At 41.3% G+C, this 17625-nt stretch overlaps 1 protein-coding gene across 2 annotated transcripts; it reads left to right on the top strand.

Annotated features, from left to right (window-relative positions):
* The first annotated feature begins 1174 nt into the window (after positions 1-1174).
* Positions 1175-9858, top strand: LOC308142496 (eukaryotic translation initiation factor 5A-1-like). 2 transcript variants are annotated; one of them, XM_080512950.1, is made up of 5 exons: positions 1175-1273; positions 2760-2930; positions 3074-3178; positions 4353-4484; positions 5758-9858. In XM_080512950.1, exons 2-5 carry the CDS (start codon positions 2769-2771, stop codon positions 5818-5820), a joined length of 462 nt encoding a protein of 153 aa, XP_080369076.1. In that variant the 5' UTR covers positions 1175-1273; positions 2760-2768; the 3' UTR covers positions 5821-9858. The 2 variants fall into 2 exon arrangements, with proteins under 2 accessions (XP_080369076.1, XP_080369077.1); XM_080512951.1 differs by lacking the exon at positions 1175-1273 and adding an exon at positions 1498-1616.
* The last annotated feature ends 7767 nt before the right edge of the window (positions 9859-17625 follow it).

Here is a 17625-nt window from a genome sequence, read left to right as displayed (position 1 = left end):
ACTACACAAAATTTACTCTGCTTACAAATAGATCGATGTACCCAAAGACATTATCAGTCTTACACAGCCCCTAGCAACACCACGGGACTAATTCCAGACTATTTACTTACTGATCAGGCTGCATCAGCACTTCCAGTGCGAACACTGCATTCTTGCCTTCAGCTAAACAGTTGTAACCTGATAAGCTTATACTTAAATACAAAGGACCCTAATTTAAATGTGAAGGTAATATTTTAAAAGTGTTAATTATAAAAAAAAAAAAGCAACACATTTGTTATTTCCATAATTTTATGAAAACGTTGTGAATAATTTTTCCTTTATTATGTGTACTTATGTTAAGAGTGGAGACAGAACTCTTTCTCAACTGTTGTAAGCAAATAGACAAAAAGCATTGAGAACAAAATTGTGAGTTGACATGAATGGTTTTGTTACAATGCAAGAAGGAAGCAATGAAAGAAAGCAGCACAGGTTTTTCACAACATGCAGTGTGGGACTTGATTATATGGGTGAAATATTGGAATTTAGTTGCAGGAATTTTTTTTTTTATTAACCTACTGCATACAGTGAATTAATTGATTTATTCATGGGTGAAAAGGCATTGGGAAAATATATATAACACTTGTGACCCTCATAAATTGCTCAACAATCCAGTCTTATATAAGCTAATTCCACATATTTACATGTACACTTGAATCATTCCCCACAATCCTGAGTTGGAAAAAGCATTATAGAAGATCTTTCCGTGGTTCCATCCATCTCATAACTTACTGCCTGAGTTTGGGTCCTTCAAACTGATCCCGTTTGAATATGTGTGAAGGTGGAACAGGTCACTGGCCGAAGGCAGGCCAAACACACACAGACAGCACAACCACTATCACAAGTACAGACAATTCATAATCCCCTAATTAACCTCAAACATATGTTTGTGGGCTCAGATGGGAAACGTGATAAAAAAAAACAACCCTGCACATGAAGAACAGTGAAACTCTCCAACCCAGATTCAAACCAGCAGTATTCTCCCGCTGGGACACCAGCGTATAGTTTTAATCTAATATATATTCCAGGTGTGCCGCTGTCGTGGCGGAAGTCCCGCCCCCCCCTCTCTCTCTCTCCCTCCCTCTGTCGCCCTCCCTTCCTCCTCCTCCTCCTCCTCCCCGGCCCTGTGTACGTCACCGGAGCCCGTACCTGCCCTCTCCCTGCCCCTCCTGCGGTACAAAAGCTCCACGCATGCGAATTCACGCTCTCTTTTTTTTTCTGTAAGCAAGACGCAAAGGTAAGCTTAGCGTACACACTTCAAAAGTTACAATTTCAACACGAGCTTCGAGCTGAGTAACGCGCGCGCGGCGGCGCCCGGCTGGCAGCTGGTGCGCGTCCGCGGCCTCGGTTGTTAATTATTAACTTGGCGGCAGTGAGACGTTGTTCGGCCCGTTAGCATTAGCAAGGCCGTACGGCTACCTCGTAGCAGGGCCTCGCGCTCCTGCGAGCCGTGGCACTTCCGGGAGGTTCTGCCGCTGCACGCAGCTTGAGCTGTTTGGGGTGTTTTTTGGGCGCAGCTCCGCGTCCTTCTGCGGCAAATATCGCTGTCCTGCTAAAACACGGAAGACTGATTTCCCCAGGTATTGTTTTTGACGAAATACGACGTAATAGTCCACATGTGTACGAGAGGATATGATGGCTCTTTAGTCGTGAATGAGTTGGGAATCGGCCTTTGTGAAATGGCTTGACTTGTATTTATGGAAATATTGAAATACTGTCGGAGTTCCTGGACGTTGTTTGTGCATTTTCGAGTCGGAGTTCCAACCCAATCGACATGATATGTTGGTTAATCGCGAGAGATGATGTCTAAAAACTGAAATGTCACGCCATATGTCCATGTGTGAATGAATGGATCCGAGTGGTTAAGTTTCTACTTTTGACGGTGTTTTAGAAGACTCTTGAAGCCGCATTTCCATGACGTAATCGTGTGCGGTCGCCTCGTTGTTTTTAAGGGTTCCTTGAATAATTACCAAAGATGCAAGAGCACAGTTTAGTATTTTTATTTATTTTTTTTGTACAAGATGTTCTTTAAGACAACTATAGCTGCTGGCTATAAAGGTCTCTTTACGCAAACGTTCTATAACAGTGTAAGTTTACTAATTTGTGGCGATATAAATAAGACAAAAAAAATTTTTATCCATCAGCTATACAACAGCTTGGTTAACTTTGGCAAAACATTACGCGTAGGTTTTTACGTAATCTCACACCAAGCGTGAAGTTGACGATCACTGCATTTCGTTTTGGTTTTTTTTTTTTTTGTAAATGGCTACATGGTGAAGCGCACTACTTTGAAACGGAGCAGTCAGCTGATGTTTGGGGCCTGAACTGACACCGGAAGTGCCACAGTTTGTCTGCCTGCTGCTGCCAAACTTCCTCCCCGAGCCAGGGGGTCGAGCTAACGTGGCTAACGATAACAGAGCGCACTCATGAGGTCGGAGGTGGGGGGGGGGGGTCTGAAGCGCGAAGCTCGCGCTGTAGAAGCACCGTGTCGGGACCTCGCTTGGCCCCGCTGCCACGTAACATCTTCCGTTAATGGGCTTTCCTGGCGGGGCCTTTTGTTTGGAGCATTTTGTGGAGCTGCTGAGCTCATAAGGGAGAGGATTGCTGCTGCAGAGCTATTTATCTGCTGAAGGTGTGGCAGCTCGGTGATTGTCCTGTATGTTGATATGTCTCAGAACAAATTCGATTTATTATTTATTTATTTTTTTTTACCTGTCTCACAGGAGTCCACCATGGCAGATGATGATTTCACCAGTGGAGATGCCGGGGCTTCCTTAACCATTCCCCAGCAGTGCTCTGCCTTGAGGAAGAACGGCTTTGTCATGCTTAAAGGGCGTCCCTGCAAGATCGTTGAAATGTCTACCTCCAAAACTGGCAAGCATGGACACGCTAAGGTACAACCACCACATACATCCCATGGAATGTAGTGCCCAAGGCATTTTAATGACACATCCTTGCCGTTTCTAATTTTTAAAAGTCGCCTTCAACATGGTCCAATGCTGGATCTCATCCATTGGCGGGGGGGGTCTGTTCACAGGTTCACCTCACTGGGCTTGACATCTTTACACAGAAGAAGTATGAAGATATCTGCCCATCCACCCATAACATGGATGTTCCTGCTGTTACAAGGAAAGAATATCAGGTGAGGCGACTGCATGTGAATTTGATAATGTACTCTGTTTCACTTTGATATCAAAAGTATTTTCTTTAGGAAATTAGAACACCATTGCTCCTAATTGTTTTGTATTCAATGCAGACCAATACCTTTTTAAAAAAAATTAGAAAATGGCTGCTTTCTCAGTGTCTTCAGAGTCCGTCAAACATAGAGCCGAGTTGTGAAAGGATATACAGGTTTTGAACTGGTTGAGCAGGTTTCAGCTCGCAAGCTCTTTTCTCTGGAGGCCTCATTTGAAACCAAAAGTATGAAAATTATAGGGAGGCTTTTTGCACAAGTTTAGTTGCATTGTCTAGTCATATCATACAGCTTTTCAACACTTTCACGTGCGTCTCTTTGGTACAAAAACCTTGTATTCAAAGTTTACATGTTCACATGAGCTGCATTCAGAATCCGCTGGGTCTTTGTGAGCGGGACCGGCTCTGCTGCTGGTCCTGCTCTGCTACGCTCCTGCTGATCACTACATGTCTCTGTTGTTTACACTGATGTAGCGTACCTCATAGTTGCAAGGCAAAATCACGGTTTAGTAACGCAGCCTGCCAAGTAACGGTAATCTAATTTTTTTTGCAAAAGTAATCCCTTACTTTTACTCGTTACTTCAAAAACGTAATTGGATTACAAACGCGCCGCTGCCCATCGGTGGAGGAAGCGCTGTATAAAACATGCTTTTCATTATTTTACATTGCTTTCTCAAAATTCCACATGTTTTCATTCATGGTTTTGATTCCTTCAGTGAGAATCTACAGTTTAGTGTCATGAAATGATTAAGTGAGGTGGGTCCAAACTTTAGACTGGTAGTTTGAGTCGAATCATCTGCTTTATCTTCCCAATGGCAGTATTTACAGTCTTGGCCTGTCTGGTCCTACTGTGGAAGCTAACAAATGTTGAAGTTTATATTTATTTACACAGGTGTGGCTTAAAATAAAAATTAAAAAAATCATAAATGGGCAAACCTGCACAAAGACATTGAACCTTGTTTAAATGAGTATGGATGTTCTGAAAACCCCATGAAGACATGAGTGACATTTTACGTGGCTTGGAATAATTCCAAGAATTTTTCCTTTTTTGTCTGGTTTCCATATTTCTCTTAAGTTGCATGATAACAATCCTGTTTTCCTTTTTTCCTTGATCACGCCTGCAGATTGTTGATCTCACAGAAGGCTTCTTAAGCCTCATGGATGACTCTGGTGTCATCAGAGAAGACCTGAAACTGCCAGAAGGTGACCTCGGCAAAGAGATTGACAAAAAGTTTACAGATGGAGAACCCTTCATGGTGAGTTTGGCAAAATGCGTCAGGTGGGAATTAAGGAATTGTTTCGTGAACTGTGGTTCACTGATGATCTGAATTATTATCCTACTTTGTCATTCATCTTCTAGGGGAGAAAAAAAAAATAAAACAAAAACTTGGCTGTCTTGGATTTGCTTGTTAATGAAATTAACGCAATGATTCGCATATACCTTTTCTAATTATGAATCTGCAGTTCCTGACTCGCATGATTTGTTCATTAAACAAGCCTGTTATTTATGGTATTGTCCAGCAGTTGCGGTTCAGAGTGACGACAAAGGCCTTTAAAGTAAAAAGTACACTTGCTTTTGAGCAGATTGTTTTCTTTACAAATAGTTACAAGCTGGTTACTTTAAAAGAAGTGAGTATCAACTTCTATTAATTTATTCCTAAAATGTATACAGACACGAGTGTTTCTAAAGCACTAATTAGTTTTTTTTCTCCCCACATTTTGTTACCTTTACCTGTAAATGTCTTTGAGATTGAATGAGATGCAAAATCAAAATGTTGAGCCATAGTTTTGTTTACTTGGCATAACTGATTTATAATGGCGTGGATGCACTCCATCCTGTATGTGGACCCCCAATACCATAACAAATGCAACCCTTTTGATTCAATGAGCTAAATTCCATTTTGCACTTGATGATAAATTAGTATTTCCAATTTCTTTCACTATTAAATAATCAATAGGAACTTAAAAAAAAAATGTAATTGGTGGGGAAAGATAATGCTGATAATGCTTCGTTTCAGACGGAGAAAACACTGCTCTAGTGCATTGAGCTCCTCGGCCATACTAAAAATGTTCTTCTGCACGTGCTCGTCCAGATGGACAGTAACTATGGCACCTTTCAGAGTGTCGTGACTCTCAGTCCACGTTCTTCTGAGACTTCTTGGTTTTATCGTTGTCACCGATGATGGCTATCCAACTTGGACATACCAATGTCTGTGCACTCGCCTTTCTTAAGCAGAAACACTGAATTCATTAAAAAAAAAAGTGGTGCATTTACGATGCAGCTGCAGACCGGGAAACTACATTGTTTTCAGTGTCTTTGTGGAAACGGAAATTGTTTTCAAATTGTTGCTGCGTAACCATGTGTTGTAAACGACACTCGCAGGACGGAATTCGTGACGCTGCATCAGTATCTAAAATGGGCTTCGGGCTGCTCTGACTACAGTTTGATTAAAAGTCACTTCGCTAAGTAAATTACCCAGGATGATGTAGGTGATTGATTCTAAATGTTGTCTGTTTTCCCTCCTCTAGGTTTCGGTCTTGAGCGCTGTGGGTGTAGAGCATGTAATTGGCCTCAAGACCACAAATGCTTGAGATCAGGACAATGCTGTAGACCTCACATTCCCATCCTTCATCTTGGTTTTGAAGCCTCACCAAAGCTACAGGCCTTCACCCTCCACTTCCTCCCGTTTCCCTGCTGCAGTTCAGAGGTCGAACTTGGTCTTGGCTTCAATTGTAACTTGATTGTCTGACAGGCTTTGTCTTCAATCGATGAAGTTAATCCATCTGAAGCCACCGCTGTATAATTTTGCAAAGGGAATAATTTTTTTTAAATGCTATTCTTGGAATTACTGTCAATATTCCAGCAATTCATACCATTCCTGTCAGATCAGAGGATTTCTTTTTTTTTTTTTTTTTTTTCCCTAGCCTGTATTGCATTTAAATTCACTTTTTTTTTTTTTTTCTTCTTCTCAAATCAAATGTGGACATTTTGGGTTGCTGTGAACATGTGAGGTTCAACAACATGGATGCTGTACCCAAATCGAAATCTCTCTCAAATCTTCGCTCATCGCCATCATTGCATCTCAAGCAGGTCCCATCTCCGTTTTGTAATCGGATCAGAGAATTAAAAAAACAAACAAAAACAATTCCTGTAAGAATAGTGGCATTTTCACCTTCACTGGTCACAACCTTAGGTACACCTTTAGACTTCTTTTGTTTGACTTTAGAACTGCCTTTATTCATAGTAGCTTTGATTTAGAAAGGTGCTGGAAACATTCCTCACAGGGTTATTCCATGTTGTCGTGATGACATCGGTACTGAAGGGCCCAGAAAATATCAAATATCATTACTGGTCCACCAACCTAATCTGGTGAGTCCGTGTTTGTAGATTTGGCTCCAATAGTGCAATTCCAAATGTCATCACGGAACTTAATTCATTCATTTATCAGACAAAGCGTCTTGTCCAATTTAGTTTTTTGTGTTTGAGCTATTTGAATTGTAATCTTTTTTTCTTTTTCTTTTTTCCCTGCTCTCGATCATCTTTATTGACGTGCGCTGCTGTAACTCAGGATGTCACATGTTTTAGATTTGGAGATTACCGTGATTGTAACGCGTTACTTTTCTCTCCGTTATCGCTAACTGCAATGTCGCATCCTAAGTGTCTTAAACAAATTTCTAATACAATTTAAATTTCATCTGGTCGTCTTTGTCTAAAAACATTGATTAGAATCGTTATATTAATGAAGAGTTCAGGTGTACATAACTTTGTGGCCAGTGACTCTTATGTATCCATATGCACACTTGGATTGGCTTTAATGCACACTTTAGCGGCTCTAAATGAATGTAAATAAACATTATATAGACTGCATTTAAATACAGATTATAGCCAGGGCTTCAAATTGGCCTTTTCCAGCAGGAATCTCTACTTTCTGTCGTCATGAAGCCGAACAGGGATGGTTTGATCGGGACTTTTAACAGTTTTTGTTTTTTTTCCTCTCTCTCTCCTCTTCTATGCGAGGAAACTACTTTCACTCGAGGCCTTTACGAGCTGACAGACGTGTAGAAAGTGACTTTAAACGAACAAGACACTAAAGCCCCCTCCCCCAACCGCCGGGTCATCACTGTGGGCCCCTGAGCGCCGCTCCTCGTCTCTACTAATCCCACATGGGGAAATTGTGACCCTCCGTAAAGTGTTAATCTCTTGACTCATTCATGCTTAGTCAACCCCCCCCCCCCCCCCCCCAAAAAAAAAAAAACAACCACATGGATGGTTAATCAACAACAAACTTTGTTCGATTATTGGATGGATAAGATTCCCTGCCGAAAATAATTTACAGACACAAGAAACCACTTTATGGTCATGTGTGGCGGAGCCAAATCAATGACGGCGCAAAATTCAAAGCGGCAGTTGCACTGAGAGTAATCTGGTAAAATTTGTGTTTCAACCTGGCTTTGTTTTTGTTGGAAACTAAGTAGTAAAAAGTAAATTTCCGGATCGGTTTATTAGCCATCTGAATATTCATAGGCGAGTTCAGACTCAAAGGGCTAGCGGCTCAGTTTTATTTTTATTTTTTAAACTAGAATGCGTTACTCTCTACATATACACTCAAGCTATTGTGAGACGTAAAGTAGTGGCAGGAGGTTACAGTGAGTTTCCCAGTTCTGTTTTGCAGTGGCTGGAAAACCTGCAATGTAAACACAGCCAGGTAGTTTTGTTTTTTTTCTTCCCCTACCTCTTATTGTAAAATAAAAGCTGAATGGCATGTTCTTTGTCTATTAAGCAATATATATTCGAAACACTGTTAGTGAGGTTTTTCTCTCCCAGTCCTTTGTTTTCTATTATCGGACCATTTGAACTGCGTTGTTGACGTCAGTCTGTCAAGGGCGGATGTGTTGGGAAGTATTACAGGAGCCTGTCGTGTCGCTGTGGCAATTTCTGTATTCACAGTCGTCTCGGAGCAAGTTTTCCTTTTTGAAATTGTTTTCTGCTACAAGTATGCAATACAGTCAGGTCACAAACCTGTGCTTTTATAAACTCGTTTGGCATACAGCAAGCTTCAGTCGTAGAAATCTACCTGTCCATCTTGCCACTGATGGTATTTGACAGAAGGGGGGGGGTAATTCAGTTTTGTGCACAGATTGGAAGGTAGTCTCTTTAGCTTTAACAGCAGCCGTTGTGTAATATTTATTTCCCCAAATTTCAGTCCACCTGAAAGTATTTTTTGTATAATTTTTTTGCCTCTATGAATTGTTCACCATGCTGTTCTCAAAGTGTGTGACAGTTAAACAGTGACATACTTTCCCCACCTTTTGTGGTACATAAACGGCAGCATTCCAAATTGCATCACGAGTGGAAGCCATGGCTGGTTTGCCACTTGTACATCCACAAGAAATTCATTTCTTCAATTGGGTAGATTTAAACGAGCCCGCTCGCAAATAATTGCTCAAAAAGGGGCCACCTATTACAAGCCTGCATTGCATTGCCATATGCATGTCACCCATTCCACTGTGGCAGCACTCATTTTATTTTCGGGAGCAATAAGCCAAAGAATGTGTCGAAGAAATTACTTGTGCAGATGCTATTTTGGAAAAGTAAACAAAACTGTTAAAGTAGCACTCCCACTGGCATTGGTTTCTGTCCCTTTTTGTGATAAATCGATGTCGCTTGTAAAATAGGACCCTGTCGGCTAGATTTCCATGACTTCCGTGTCAGTTGTGCGAATTAACCCCTCCGTCATCGCCACAGTTGGAGCAGGAGAGGAGTCTTCCTAAAGCCATATGGGTTCCCCGTGAAATGTGTCTCAATAGACTTGTTCATGAATCCAACCGTTGTATCGTCCATATGTTCTTGAGCTTCTCCGGCCTCTAATATGTAGCACTAATTAGCTCCACGTCAATGAACCTCAACCTTTCTTAAAAGATGTGTCTCGCCTGGAGACGGAACTGATCTCCAATTGCATTCGAGAAAATGTTTACACTGTAAGCCCCCCCCCCCAAAAAAAAAACAAACAAACAAATAAAACAGACTGGTCAGTGTCGTGAGGGCAGTTTTTCTCAGGGCTCTAAACTGAGTGTTAGATGTGTTACTTGTGTCATCAGTGAGAGTAATGACTGAGATCACTAGCATGTTTTATTACAATCCATCGCTCTCGCACCTAAACCATACCCGTGTTGGAATATGTTACATTTTTAGATTTTTTTTTTTTGTTTTAATTTTTTTCCTTTTCAGATCTCTTGACACCTAATTTTTTTTTTTAATTGGGGCAACTTCATTTCTCTTGTAGAAAACTGTGGTTTCTTTACATATTTGGAGCGCAGGTATCAAAGTAGGAAATGAGTCAATCACACAGTCTTGTGTTCTGTGTGTGCTGGAAAGTGGTTTTAGGGTATTTTCCAGCTTTGCTATGATTTCTTTGCTCCTTCACTGTGTCCGGGGAGAAATCCTCTGGAACATATGACTTCATGGGCTTCTTTTATTTCCTACTCTGATGTATGGCTGCTGTCTTAAAGAAAGAAAAAAAAATTCCATTCTTGTTTTTGTTGTATTTACAGAATAAAGTTAATTCAGATGTTTCCAAACTGGCAAACACTTCATTGTAATTAATTACAATAAAGTATTTTGTCTTTGTTGTCCAGTGTAACAAGACCGTTGAGCACAAGAATCACTTTGCAGTAAGTCATACAAAATGTTGTGTGGCCCAAACCAAGTCTTATCAGGAGCTTTGCACACTGTATTTAAGCATACATTTTGCCGACTGCATATATCATGTTAGACTAGTAGTTTCAGCCCAAACATAGTGCTGGCAATGTAAATGTAACCATTGTGGAATAATTAAAGACTTATCTACTCATTACCTTTATTGAAATTAATGTTTGTGTCATGGTAGTATTAACCAGTACTACTGAATGTGTTACTCAAGCAAAGGCATTAAAATGCATATTTAAGAGTCCAATATAGGAAAGACTTGAAGGGCCATCCTTCCATATAATGGTTATTACCACTCTGTGTGACAAGATAACACAAAATATTCAAATACAATCCTTCCGAAAAACAACCACAAGGCCTCAGGTGGTGGAGGTAGAAAGTAACCCGCTCCAGAAGAAACTGGGCCAGAAGTGATGTGTACAGAAAATATTTGGTCTGCTTTCAGCCAGCCATTAATCACATCACCATTCAGCATGTTTTCATGTGAGGAAAATGGGACCACTCACCTTTGGAATTCACAACATAAAAAACCCCCCACAAATCTACAAAAAAAAAAGTCAAAGATGAACATTAACCTTTCAATGAAGGACAAACTACAAGGTGAGTACTCTTTGTTGGCTGCTAATTGTGTCCACCATTGGAAATAATGGAGAGTTCTGTCATTCTGCTGAGTAGGTTCACTGCAATTGTGAGCGAGAGAATCCAGAAAATCACATTGCATGATTTTTTTTTTCTAAGTAGCTATTCTGCATTTTATTCCTAGTATATGATCACTGACCACCTTTCTCTCACAGACCTGTTATTGTGTCTTTAAGAAGCCTTCCCTCCTATATTCTCCACTCATTACCTGAATTAATTGCACCTGTTTGAACTGGTCACACCTGTCCAATCAGCTCCAAACTCTCGACCATAGCCATGGCCAAAGAGTTGCATCAGGATACCGGACTGGAAATGTAGATCTGCACAAGGCTTGGATGGGCAACACGACAATGGGCAAGAAGCTTGGTGAGAAGATGACAATTGTTGCTGCAATTATTAGATAGTTTTATTTATTTATTTATTTATTTTACATCCTACATCTCCTACCTATGATAAATATAACAGTCGTCTCCACTGTAATCCTGCAAATGACACTCCTGTAACATGTATTATGGCTTTAAAAGAAGCTAGAAAACTCTTAATGTTTAGAATGTGTTCCACTCCATTTTGTCCTACAATGTGAAGTTCAAAGATCACGTTTGATACAAATGACCTATATTTTCAGTGAGGAGAGAAAATCTTCCATGAACCTACACGAGTTGCTCAGTAGATGTCAGTAAAACCTTGCTTTTGGTGTCTGAGCTTTTCAGGTTGTTGTTGGATGTGTCTTTGTGGGATTCAAAAATATCTAAGTCTGCAAATCGTTAGCTTGTTTTTGTCAACCTTCTGTGTCATTGGAAAGAAAAGAAATGCTGTTCAGAATCCACAGTCACTGTATTTCTTGCACTGCTGATCTACACCAACAAGACAAGTATATTCAATGATTTTACTTTTGTACTGATAAATTATGCTGAAGATCTTTCATGTTGTATCGAACACTTGGTTGACAGTTCTTTCATAGAACAGAGGCTGTAAATAATCAACGTTCTGCTTGTTAATCAAAATCTGCATGTCTTTTCTTACACATTGTACATCAAGTTTATATTTGGTTGTGTTTTTTTTTTTTTTTTTTTAAACTTTAGCATGTGGAATCGCCAACAGCCCGTACACGCAAACCCAGTGAGACTTTTCCTATACCAAGAATCTTTCAGTGTGAGTGTTTTCCTGAGATATGTGGAACTCTTTTAAGGCTCACGTGGAGAGCGGAGCAGGGATTGTGGAAGGAGCTCCTTGAGGTTTTATAGACCATTCCACGGCGCTCCAAATCTGTTTATCCAGACAGAGCACAGCTTGATTGAAGAGCGATTTCTGGGGGAGATGAACCGGTTTGAAATGAGGGATTTGATAGAGATTCAGGGTAGAGGACTTGTCTGAGAAGCTGGGGGGAATACACACACACACACACACACACACACGGACACGGGAAGGGTCAAGTGTAAAAAGGACTGTTATGTAACAAGAGGACCCATTTCTCAAAACAGCTTGAGATGGGGTGAGGAGAGATCAAAGCATTAGTGTGTGTGTGTGTGTGTGTGTGTGTGTGTGTGTGTGTGTGTGTGTGTGTGTGTGTGTGTGTGTGTGTGTGTGTGTGTGTGTGTGTGTGTAAAATAGAAACTTAACCATGTGCTACAACACATGTCCAAGTCATTTCGTCTATTCCAGTCGTGCCAATCATTATGGTGGTCAGTGTTGATCTGACTATTTAAGCCTTGACACTGATTTGAGTTGTTGAGACCCTGGAGAGTAAAAATCCCGCCATGGTGCCATGATGACCCTTGTAAAAGTGAGCAGAAAATTGGTTGTTGCACATGGAGGCTGTCCACCGTCTGATATGAAATAGATTAGAGAGGAGCAAAAACCATGAGGAGTGGACTCGTCCATCTGAAAGAATGTGCTGTTTAAACGATGGAGGACAGGAAAAGGTTTCATGGTCCTTTCATGAGGTGAGAACAGAGGTGGGGAGGGCTTCTCTATCTGTCTGGATGCATGCAACGCTGAAGTCTTCAGGTCTTTTTGCACATGTTTCATTGGAATCAGTCTCCCAATAATACAGATACACACCGGTTTCAAGTGCACATATAATAAATCCTCAGCTCAGTGTTTGCCAGTGTTTATGAACATTTACAAATAAATGACAGGGAGAGGCTGCTGCACAGCAGGTGGGCTGTCTGTTGTTACTCTATTGCCAAACAACATTTGTTCACAGACCCAGAGGATGCATCATAACGATGTTGATGGTGTTGGATCTTTAAATAATTTGCTTAAATGGTGAGCCATGTTCAGAAAAAGGCTTTGAGCTGATTCATAAAACCACCAGCGAAGAGACGCTATCTGAACCTTCCTCATAGCTGCAGGTCGAGATGTGTTCATCGTTGAAATGTCAGCTCGGTGAATCTGGGACACAGTGCTCTGCCGTCTCTGCGTGAGATTTTGCACATTTGTAAGGGTCTGTGATTGAGACCAGAAGGCCAGGGGAGCCTTCTTGCCTCAGAAATAGTTATGCTAACAAATGCATTCATTTGAGAGTTGGGCTCACAGCATGAACTTTCTATTTTAGCTGACAACACTCTGAACCGTCGTACTGCTGTGAAGGCCCCTCCGTCTTTGAAAGGCATCACCCTCAAAGGAAATAACCCTCGTGACCTTTTAGAAGTAAAAAACGTGTCGGAGATGTTTCAGTCAGAACAAAAGATGTCTTCTTTGTGTCCTGCCTCGTCTGTGGAACCATTTTAATGATTGTACGGCAACATGACATGTGTAACAGAACGTATCACAAACAAGTTGGGCAATGCCAAATGATTCACGGTTTCCAGCTTTTCTTATTCTACAACAGAAACTGAGAAGTTAAAATCTCCTACATAACTTGTATGTCGCCACATTGTAACACACTGTAATATTTGACTGATTCAGAATAATGTTTTACGTAATCAAATAGGTGCCAAGTACTAATGGAGAGAATGTGCATCATTTATCTATTTCAGGGCCATGGGGTGGGGGTGGCTGGACTCATTCCCAGCAGACTCGAGACAAAGGCAGGGTGCATCGTGGACAGGCCACCAGGTCATGGCAAGTTAGACACAGAAATGAACTAAAACGCATGTTGAGACTGTCGGAGGAAGCATGCACACAGGCAGGACATGCAAACCCCACACAGAAAGTTCCCCGAGTTCAGCAATGAACCGTGGTAGTATGAACACAATAAAAGAAAAAGTAAGCAGCAATATAGCAAGTTTGAAGAACAAAAAGTGGCGAAGATTATTTTCAGCCTTTGGAGCTTCTGTCTTCCTGCTCCGTCTTTTTGATTGAATGGAGTTTGAGCCCCCCCAGTCGAGCTCTGGGTAAATGCAGTGTGTTGTTTCTGGCCACCTGCTCCCCCTCTGGCACTGCTTTGAACTTGTGTGTGTGTGTACGACCTGCGATTGTATGCGTGTATATTTGTAAGGGCAGTTAGCAGACTAGTAGTTGGAATGTTGAAAGGTTGTGTCCAACATCTGGAGGTTGACTCCAGCAGGACCGCAGAGAAGAGCCGGTGGGTCGGGCGCCGCGTGATTCAAACCAGATGAGGAGAGCTTCTCATGGCCGAGGAATGAAAACACTACCGTTTGTAATTCATCAGAAATTTACTCTACATCAGTTTGTTTTCATTTTTGTGCACGGTGTACTTTATTACATGAGTGACTATTTCAGAATCATGTCATGGTCAAGATTGTTCCGCAGCAGTTACTCACCTGGCTTTTTGTAAATCCAAGCACGTTTTTGCTGATTGAAGTGTTTTGTGGAGATATAATACAAACTTGTAAGATTTTCACGCTAACGTGGTTAAGTGGCAAAATTTCCATCCATCTTCGATCCTGCTTTATTCTGTTCGGGGTTGTCAACGAAGCACAGTCTGGACTGACAACCACACACACTCCCACCTCCGGACGATTTCGGGCCATGCATGTTTCGTGACTTTAGAAGGAAACCAGAGACAACCCGTGCAGGCACATCAAGAACATCCTACGTCCACACAGTAAGGCCCAGCCCGGGTTCAAATCCACATTTTCACAATAAGGCACGAGTGCTTATTACAACACCACTGTGTGACCTGAGGTTAAACGGGCATCTGCAAATGTACTACTTTTTAAATGTATTTCTCTGATCCAGTCCATTATAGACATGAGCAAATACAAATGTAGACGCCACTTGTTCTTCCTTCCCTCAGAGTTGGCGAAGTGAGGTTACCAGTTGGTGTCGTCATGTCTCGTAAAGGAAACTAAAAATGCGGAGTTGCACAACTGTGACTCAAAACATTCTTAGCAGTCAGCAGCCCTTTCCTGAATTATTTCTATTTATGTTATTAGTCATGAATTTACAAAGACAGATGTTAGCAAATAGCCTTATGGAAGTTGCTGGGAATTGCAGAGGCGATGCTATCATACTAATAAACAGGTGTCTGACTCCTCTTCTCCCTCTCTTATCATTTTCCAGAATACTGCTGGACCCACCCGCCAGCTGCTGACTGAATATATTACATAGGGGAAAAAAAACTTTTGTGTGTTTGTTGCAGCGGGGAAGTCTTTTCTGTCAGTATGTTTGAGGGGCTGTTGACAATGTTACTGTTACGAAGTCCCAGGTTTGGACAGAAATTTGCATTCATCTATTGTGGAGGTGTGTGGATGCAGAGAAATACTGGAAAGAGTAATGAATACCGAAAAGTAGTTAATATGGAAAATGTGTTTTTTGGCCTTGCAACTCCCCTCCAGCATTGATGTGGCGGGATGAGATTAAGTTTAAGATGCATTTCACAATTGAGCCAAAACTACAATTAATTCTGTGTCCTTAAAATACTTCCAGTTCCACCTCGGGTGTGACTGTGTGAACGAACATGGCTCACTGTGCCCGGAAAACAATCTCAAGGACACACAGAGAGTCTCTCTCTCTGTCGACGTGTTGTTTTTCTGATGAAGTCCCCATTTTCTCCAAGCTGTTTATGAAACAGCTCACTCCTGTTTTGTCTCACCTCAGAGGAGAGTGCGATGAGAATTTGGGCATGGCGCTGATGCAGATGTCCTATCTCTGTCTCTGGAAGTGACTATAGTAGTGACTAACACTGTGCAATCCTCCCACCTTAGATAACCAGCATGTGTGGATTGCACTGCTGTTGAACTGACTTGATCTCTGAAGAATGATCACAAAGAAACCAAACTGTATGAAACTGAAACAGAATGCAATAGGCAGAAAGTGTTTGCTATTTTGCATCGATGATAAAAGTTGGTCCGTGCACTTAATATTAAAAAAACGTGTGTGTGTGTGTGTGTGTGCGCACGCACGCAAGAATGAGTCAGTCAGTGTGTAATGTGCTGCATATGGTCTGTGGTTGTGTGTTTGTGCACTGAGGACTGGGAGCGGTTACAAAAACACTGTTACCCAGAGTACAGTTCTCCTGGATCACAGGTTACAGCCCCAGGGTGTCGTGGGATAGGCTGGGCCACTGTAGGGAGCGGAAGAACCTGACAGTGACTCCCAAAGTGTGTGTGTGTGTGACTAACTTCAGAACAGCAGGAAGAGAACACTGACGCAAGTGACTTCATGGTAAACCCGAACAAGCTGCTATCTACCAAATGTTCTAATAACAGTTCCTCCAATTCATACTTTTGTGTGTTGTGCACATATTGTAGAATAATGTCATGACATAAAAATGCACCCGGTGGCAAGTTGAAAATATATCACCTGCTTCCCCAGATAACTTTTGTACAAACATTTGAGGCCACATGTACAGTATGTAATGTATGGTCACAGGCGCATGACACCCTCAGCATTATACCAAAGGTTAAGGTTTGGATGGTGATCATTTTAAGCACATTTAAGCCAGGTATCAATTGAAGTAACACCCAAGTTAGTAATATGAGTCTCTTTCAAAGCCAAAAATGTCAAATGGATGCATGTTCATTAAGATTACAGACATATTACCATTTTATTAAATTAGCGCAAATAATTACTAAACATTCTTGTGTTACATGTGCTTGATCACGACTTAACCTTCTGTAGAGAGAGTTCTGCAAACCATCATAATGATCTGAATTGCCCACCGCGGGTTTCAGGTGAGAAATTGGATAGAAAGGGCATTTCATTTGAATGTAAAAGTATTAGATTGTCCTACAGCAACAGAATAAGCTTTTTACTAATAGGTGAATGTGTATTGTTGCTTTTATACACCAGGTGGTGCCATAAGGTCTAAGAAAGAGCAACTACTAGCTACATGAGCTACCCTAACAAACATAACAAACACCCACCTGGTAATATTGAAATCAAAAAAGGGAAATTTGAGGTTGCAGAAATAAAAGCAGTGATGCAAATCAGCATGCCAGGCAGTATGCCTGATCATAAAGACCCTCATTTTAAAGTATTTTACATGAACACACCCGAGGAGTATTTTACTACTATACTGTGGAATTCATTCCATTCACTTTTCCCCCAGATGACCCTATACTCGCCTCTTCACTTCACCTTTTATACTCTACTTTTCCTTTTGGCGATTTACATGATGCATGATTTGCATTTACACAATCCCTTTCTTCTTCTGTAGTTATTCTGCCAAATCCCTTATTGTCATCTGTAAAGCTCTCCGCTCTCTTCTTCCTCCACACTCTCTTAACATCGCAGCTCTTCACATCTGGGATGCACCTGTCATGGTGGGAAGTCGGGGTTTTCCCACAGGACTCTCTCCTCCCTGTGAAGTTAAAAAGACCCACTACCCATTTATTGAATGTAAATATTTACCTGCAGAAGTTGGAAGGCTCAGGGTCTGCGGCTCTCCTTTGAGCTACAGGTTTCACTGCAGTCTCAGACTTTACTATCCCACTTGGATAAATCTAGTGCCTTATGGAGGGCACAGAAAATAACAGCAGATCGGGTGTAAGGAAGAAAAAAACGAACCTGTTCAGACAATGTAATGATTAGAAACATAAGAAAGTGGGTAAGAGTGTGGGAGTATCATGGGAACTGTCTAGTTTATCAGCTAATTTTTCAATTTGAATAATGTGTAATTTGTAACAACCCTCCACTGCTGC

The sequence above is a fragment of the Blennius ocellaris genome, assembly GCF_963422515.1.
Source record: "Blennius ocellaris genome assembly, chromosome: 17".
Taxonomy (NCBI): domain Eukaryota; kingdom Metazoa; phylum Chordata; class Actinopteri; order Blenniiformes; family Blenniidae; genus Blennius; species Blennius ocellaris.
This window is presented reverse-complemented; position numbering and strand designations above follow the sequence as displayed.